This window comes from Bos grunniens, chromosome 23, assembly GCF_055505025.1.
Source record: "Bos grunniens cultivar Pamir isolate PY7600 chromosome 23, Bosgru_T2T1.0, whole genome shotgun sequence".
NCBI classification, from domain to species: Eukaryota; Metazoa; Chordata; class Mammalia; order Artiodactyla; family Bovidae; genus Bos; species Bos grunniens.
In genome coordinates, this window is record NC_141187.1 from 11,953,380 (window position 1) to 11,961,038 (window position 7,659).

Genomic DNA, 7,659 nt, shown 5'->3' on the forward strand with positions numbered 1-7,659 from the left:
AAGATCTGCCTCTAAGGGCTCACATTTGGGGACCTCACCCCCTGCTCCACGCCATGGTGCCTCTGATGCCAACCTCGGCCTTAAGGATACACTTGTCAATTTCTGGATACACTCAAAGTGCAGCTGGGGTGTGGCTGGGGGAGCCTGGGAGCAGCAGGAAACTGGATTCAGATTATTCACAGGCTCCTCTTTGGAGTTTTTGTGAGAGTTCCCAGAATTACACAACATTCGCCTCCTGAAAGGTGGCTGTACGTTATAACCCGGGGCTGGGGATTTCAGTGCCCTTGGGGAGCTTGCTTTGAAAGCCTTAGATGGCCTCGGGTGTTGTGCTATCTCCTGTCATCAGTGTTTGCTGTAAATGTTGACTGTCACATCTTACCGTTAACCACAGAAATGCTTACCAGGTACTGTGGTCCAGAGTGGGCAGGTTGCTGAATCTGGTTCTTTGTAATCATTCGGATATTGGTGACTTCCTCCTCTGAATCAGAGGAAACCTCAGTTTCGTAGACAGACAAGCAAATTCAGTTCCAGAGACAGAGGTACAGAGAGAGAGACTGAAGGAGAAACAGGAGGGCAAGAGACAGCGGAAAGAGACAGCAGAAATAGAGACAGCGATGTAGAGAACAAATGTATGGATACCAAGGGGGAAGGGTGGTGGTGGGAGGAACTGAGAGATTGGTACTGACACCCATATACACTATTGATTAGGAACTCTACCTAATGCACGGCAGTGACCTGAATAGGAAGGAAGTCCAGAAGGGAGGGGACGTAGGATTACGTGTGGCTGATTCATTGTGCTGTGAAGTAGAAACTAACACAACACTGTCAAGCAACTGTACTCCAGTAAAAATTAATTATATATATTAAAAAAAGCCTCTGTTCTTGGTCCTTATCCCTCTGCTCAGTTCTAAAGGACTGAGCTGTCTGTCACTAGAGGCAAACAAGCAGAAGCCAGGGAACACTTGGCAAAGAGGTGAAGTGGAGAAGATTCCCGTATCAGAAGGCAGCAGAGGTTACATTAGATTCCTTTAGTGGGTCCCATCTCTAGTCAGTGCAGAACAATCCCTGTGATCAGCTGTTTCTCTTAGCAGTCTGGCTCACTGATTCTTTCTCAGCCCCTGTGTTTTCCCCCTCCCTGGGTCCTGGGAGCCCACAGCCCTCCTCCTGTTCTGAGCAGGTTTTAGGCCCTAGTGTGCTCAGAGAAAGACAGCCAGAGATAGCCAGAGACAGGAAGAGGCAGGCCGGCGTAAGTGATGCCGGGCCCTGGCTGAGAGTGGGGGGCAAGTCCTGCTGTGGCTCATGGCCCTCTCTCTGGAGTCTGGGGATCTGGCAGGCACCAGCATCTCTGTCCTACGGGCCAGCGAGTTAATGAGGCAGGTCGGCAGGGTGTGATTCCTGGGGGAGTGGTAGAGCGGATAGCGCCTCTGTCCTTTGGGGAATCTGGTACAGCAGTGGCCCCTCTGCCTGCCCCTCCCATCTCAGCTCTGTTCCCGCCCAGGGCAGCTAGCTCCTTGGAGGTGGGGTGCTAGAAGGAACGGCACCCCTGCCCAGAACCTTCTCTTAGCTTTCGCAGGCTGGATCCAGCTTCAGGGCAGAGCACAGCTGTGGAGGCGTCACCAGTCTGCCCTGGTGTCAAAGGGCTCCACGTCACCAAGCAGAGCCAAGGAACTTCCGAGCAGCACAGGCAGGTGAGGAGGCAGCAGGAGGAACTCAGGATAGACCTCAGAGTGAACTTCCAGGCAAGGGGTGAGTTCTCAGGGCATGTCCGTCAAGGGGGCTCTGGTCACAACTTAGCTTGAAGCTGATGAAGAAACAGAGGGTGGGACTACGTTGATGGGTCTCGGGGTTTGGAGTGAGAAGGGGAGGGCAGGGGGATAAAATGGAGTCTGGGCAGGGGTGGCAGAAAAGAGATTTTTTGGAACTGATAATGGGCAGGATCAGAACACTAGCCATCATTTACCAAGCACTTGCTACGCTAGGCACTGTTCTGAGCATGTAACTCGTATTACCTCATTTAATCCTCACATCAGCCTCACGAGATGGGGCCTGTTATTAATCCCCATTTTACAGATAAGGAAAGTTACGCAGAGAAGATCGAGTAGATTGTAGATGGATTCCCCAGTGGCTCAGTGATAAAAAAAGAATCCGTCTGCAATGCAGGAGACGAAGGTCCGATCTCTAGGTCGGGAAGATGCCCTGGAGGAGGGCATGGCAACCCACTCTAGTACCCTTGCCTGGAGAATCCCCATGGACAGAGGAGCCTGGCAGGCTACAGTCCATAGGGTCGCAGAGAGTTGGACACAAATGAAGCGACAAGCTCGCTCACACATGTATCTAAGCAAGTGGTTGAGGGAGGCTTTAAACTCAGGCTCTAGTGACTATAAGCTTAACCCTGAAGTTATAGACCTTTCTATAGACTACAGATCGGAGAAGGCAATGGCAACCCACTCCAGTACTCTTGCCTGGAAAATCCCATGGACGGAGGAGCCTGGTGGGCTGCAGTCCATGGGGTCGCGAAGAGTCGGACACGACTGAGCAACTTCACTTTCACTTTTCACTTTCATGCATTGGAGAAGGACATGGCAACCCACTCCAGTGTTCTTGCCTGGAGAATCCCAGGGATGGGGGAGCCTGGTGGGCTGCCGTCTACCGGCAGAGTTAGAGTCGGACACGACTGAAGCGACTTAGCATAGACTACAGATAGGGCAGCAGCAAGGTCCTTTGAGCCTTTTCTTTTCCCCATCCCTTCGCCCTTTCCCTCCCCTCCTCTCCAATCATATTTCACATCATTAGCAGGCAAGTCTGGGCCGGACGGAAGACACAAAAAAGCGATGACAAAGAACTGGAGAGTGGCATTCATCCGGGCTGTTAGGGTGTTAGGGGGTCCCTCAGTGGCATTCATCCGGGCTGTTAGGGTGTTAGGGGGTCCCTCAGTGGCATTCATCCGGGCTGTTAGGGTGTTAGGGGGTCGCTCAGTTTCTCCTTCCCCTGCAGTCCCTGGAACCAGAGTCTGAGACCTGGGGTGTCGGCAGCAGAATCTACAGCGACCTCCCCACCTACTGTCTCTTCTCAGGCAAGTGGCTGCCATGGCACCCTGAGAACAGGCAAAGCCTCTGCAGGAGGGACTCAGGGGACCCCTGGCTCTGAGCCAGCTGTAGAGGGGCTTTCCAACCCCCACTCCCTGTGCAGGAGACAAGGGGATGGAAACCAGAATCAGGATCCCACTGAACTGTCTTTTTTGCTGCTTGTTTGCCTAGTACCTGGTTCTGGGTAAATGCTCAGGAAATATTTATTTAGTTTCTGAATTAAGGGGTAAGCTGCCTTTCACTAAAGCTCTGGGGTCCTGGCCTGTCTGAGACATGCAAGACGAAGGCATCAGCCCCTGAGCCAGCTCTGGGATGACTTGACCCCGTCTCTCAGCCTGTGCGCTCTCACGCTGGGATTCCCCACATCCTCAGCAGAGGTGATGGGCTGGGTGCAGTGCAGCAGTTCCCCTACCCTGCCAGTAGGCAGCTCAGCATGGCCACTGAAGGCAGTGGTTCCCAAGCTGGTCTTTCAAAACTGCCAAAGCCCAAACCAGTCAGATCGGGTCTTTGGAGTGTGACCCATGAATTAATATTTTTTTGGCTGCACCAAGTGACATGAGGTATCTTAAATTCCCTGACCAGAGATTTGAACCCGTGCCCTCTGAAGTGGAAGCGCAGAGTCTTAACCACTGACCGCCCAGGAAGTCCCAGGATTAGTGTTATTTTGTTTTTAAACTCCTCAGCTGATCCCAATGTGCAAACATGCTTGGGAACCACTTGTTGGGGCTTTATTACTTTCTCAAAGCGCTTGCATATTCATTTTTCCACTTGAACTTCAAATTAAAACTTGCTCATTTCACAGGCAGCGTGAGGTTTTGTTTAAAAACATGTATAGTGCATATATATATTTATATACTAAATAAATATATATACTATGCTAAATATATAATAATATATATGCTATACTAAATACGTATACTACACTACATACATATACTACATAAGTATACTAAGTACAGTATACTTGTATGTATATGACACTAGTATATATATATAGTATACACACTACATATATGTAGTATACTTCTACATGTATGTAGTACACTAAGTATATCTATATATACTAAGTCTGCTACTGCTAAGTCGCTTCAGTCGTGTCTGACTCTGTGCAACCCCATAGACAGCAGCCCACCAGGCTCCCCCGTCCTTGGGATTCTCCAGGCACTGGAGTGGGTTGCCATTTCCTTCTCCAATGCATGAAAGTGAGAAGTGAAAGTGAAGTTGCTCAGTCGTGTCCGACTCTTCGAGACCCCATGGACTGCAGCCTACCAAGCTCCTCCGTCCAGGGGATTTTCCAGGCGAGAGTATTGGAGTGGGGTGCCATTGCCTTCTCCAATACTTAGTATATATAATACTTGCTATATATATATACTTAGTATACTACATATATGTAGTGTGTATACTATATATATATACTAGTGTCATATACATACTAGTAATATATATAGTATTATATATATTCTAATATATAATAATATATAATATATAGTAATATATAATATATAGTAATATACAATATTACAATATTATATATACTATAATAATATATTATATATAATATAATATATAATATTATAGTAATATCATATATATAATATATAGATATATATACTATATATATACTATAATAAACATATATACTAATATATAAATATTTATCAGATTCAATTTGTACTCCCTGCAAAATTTTAGAAATACAGCAGTTATGAAGAAAATGAAAATCACCTCCATCTCGTCCTTGAGGGACATTTACTGTTGACACCTGTTTTACTTCCTTTATTTCCTCGATTCCTTACAGATGAGGCTGAGCAGCACAAGCCACACGAGCTGCACACCAGACCGTGGCACTCCCAAGTAGCAGAGTCAGGATTTGAACCCAGGGCACTGACGGGGCACTGATAGAGCCCATCCCACCAGTTGCTGAGAGGTCTGGAGGGGCTGGGGCAGGCCCGGGGCACCCACCGTGTGCAGGGGTCTGCGAAAGGAGGGAGCTCAGCAGGGAAAGAGGAAGGCAGCCCGCGGGCTGGCTTCTGCGCTGTCCTCGTGGGCCTGGAGCAGCAGAATGCAGGCCAACACCACGTCCAGCGCCGGGCTCACGGCCACAGCCGAGCAACCACTTCGACTCGTCTTTGCGGGGGTCTGTGGCCTCATCCTGCTGGTGGGGTTGCTGGCCAATGGGCTGATGCTGCTGGTGGTGGGCCGGGGCCCGGGCGCCCCCTGCCCGCTCCTCTCCTTGACCAACAGCCTCATGGTGAACATCACGCTGTCCGACCTGCTCTTCCTGGCCTGTGTGGTGCCGGTGCTCCTGCTGAGCTTCCTGCAGCAGGACTGGTGGCTGGGCCCCACCGTCTGCACCACCAGCCAGGCCGCCAACAGCGCCACCATGTTCTGCACCTTCTACAGCATGGTGGCCACGGCGCTCCTGAACCACGTGGCTGTGGCCCGGCCCGACCTGGCCCTCCCGTCTGGCCCAGGTGCCCGCCGGCTGCTCTGCGGGGCCATGTGGGCCCTGGGCCTCACGGCCTCGCTGCCCACCTGGCTGTTCCAGCGAGCAGTCGTGGAGGAGGGGGCCTGGGCCTGCCTCTTGCTTCTGAACCCTGCTCAGACCTCCTGCTACTTCACGCTCCTGGGAGCCCTGGCCTTCCTGCCTTGCGTGCTGGGGCTGGGCTGCTCTTTCGGCCACATGGGCTGGCTTCTGTGGACGCAGCCCCGGGGCCCTGTCGGGGAGAGCGCCCGGGAGCATCGGGAGAACACCGGGCTCATCCTCATAGTGCTGGTGGTCTTCATGCTGATGTGGGGGCCCTGCTCCGTGCTGGGCTACGTGGCGGCTGTGGGTGACCTGCCTGCCACGCCCGTGGCTTACGTGGCCTCCAGCCTCTGCACTCTCCTGGCCTACTCCAATTGCGCTGTCAGCCCCCTCCTCTGCTTCTACCTCTCTCGCCCCTTCCGGGCCAGGCTCGAGGACCTCTTTCGCAGGCCACTGGCAGCCAGGCATCCCAGGGCTGCGGGCGGAGCTGGTGTGGTGATGGAGAGTGTCCAGCCTGGACGTGATGGGGCCTCGGGAAGCCCCTGGGGCCTGGTGGGGGTCTGAGAGGTTAGGCTGATGGGAAGGCTGAAATTCAATAGAGATGGGAAGACCCCTAATGACATTAGATCCCATCCCCTCCATTTTACCAGTGGGGAGACGAAGATCCAGAGATGGGAGGCAGCCCAGCAAAGGTGATGCAGCAGTTAAATAGCAACTAGATCAAGGCACGCGTTTTACCTTGGGGCTCAGATGGATACCTATGGGCTCCAGGGCTTTTTAGTTGTATAACCTGAAAAGTCCCTTAACCTCTCTATGCCTCAGTTTTCTTGTCTGGAAAGTAGAATCCTGATAGTACCCTTTACACAGGTTGTTACGAAGATAAACTTCCCGAATATACAGTGCTTAAAAGAATGCCTGGTGCTTAGTAAATGAGTATTGGTCATTACTATTATTAGTATAATCTCATTTTTGTTAATTCAGGGGCATTTGAAATGAGAGTGGGAAAGGGACTTCTAAAGGCTGAGAAGTGAGTAGCAGAATGATCTGAGGGCTGATAAACTGGGGTCCTCAATCCTGAAGGCCTGGAGATTGAATGGGCAGACTGAATAGGGGCTCGTAGTCTGGGGAGGGGGGGCCCTTCAATCTCCTCTCCCTTCTCTGCTTGCCCTCCCCCAGCTCTGCCACACACACACTTCTCAGCACACTATAGGAACCCCATGAAGTAAAGTCAAAGTGGAGCCATGAGTCTGTGAATTCCTGAACACCTTCTTCTCTGTGGTTTCTCTTCCTGATGTGGCCGGGGCAGGGATGCCTTTTGAGGCCTCTTCCTTCTCTCCAGAACCAAATGGCTTCACCTCTGCTACTCCATCCCCTCTGAGAAGTCCCAACTCCATGCCCTCCTTCAGGCCTCCTGGGGGAAAGCCTCAGGCTTTTGTGTTGGCCTAGGAACCAGGGAGATGTGTCTCTACTGATATTCCCAAGACAGCATGTTCTGCTTGGTGACGGTGTCACAGCTAGATACACACACACACACACACAAACACGCACACACACACACACGCACACACACCAGGGTCAAAAAGCTTAAGAAATGTAGTCTCTTTGCCATAAGACTAATCAGAGCCTCAAACACCCTGACAGCCCCTGGGACTCTCTGAGACGGGCTTGGAGCCAGCAGCTTCCCAAAACCCCTGCCAGGGAACCAGTGTTCCGTGGAACACATTGTTGGGAAAGAACTCAGGAGAGAAGCTACTGTCTATAGCACAGTGAAGACGCTCTCGGCGCCCTGGGGCAGCGGCTCTGAGCCTCAATTCCCCTGCCAGGCGGCGGTCTTCTCCTCCCAACCCTTTCCCATGGGTGCCCAAGGTGAGGGAAATCAGGCCACTGGTTATGGGAACTTCCTTCTTCTCGAGCTGTGACCCAACCCGGTTCCCACTCAAAGCGGATTGGAATGCAAGTCAGAGGGGCATCTAATTATAAGGATAGTGGTGAATCAGCTCTAATTTACTATAAAATCGTCAGAAGCAAGCACGTCCCAAACTTTGG

At 51.3% G+C, this 7,659-nt stretch overlaps 1 protein-coding gene across 1 annotated transcript; it reads left to right on the top strand.

The window, feature by feature from the left end:
• Positions 1–4,805: 4,805 nt before the first annotated feature.
• LOC147346697 (galanin receptor type 3-like) lies at positions 4,806–7,041 on the top strand. The gene has a single exon (XM_086370504.1). It carries the CDS (start codon positions 5,149–5,151, stop codon positions 6,175–6,177), a length of 1,029 nt encoding a protein of 342 aa, XP_086226630.1. The 5' UTR covers positions 4,806–5,148; the 3' UTR covers positions 6,178–7,041.
• The last annotated feature ends 618 nt before the right edge of the window (positions 7,042–7,659 follow it).

What these genes read in the sequence shown, in the direction of transcription:
- LOC147346697 (XM_086370504.1), top strand. Translation starts at nt 5,149, where the DNA reads ATGCAGGCCAACACCACGTCCAGCGCCGGGCTCACGGCCACAGCCGAG.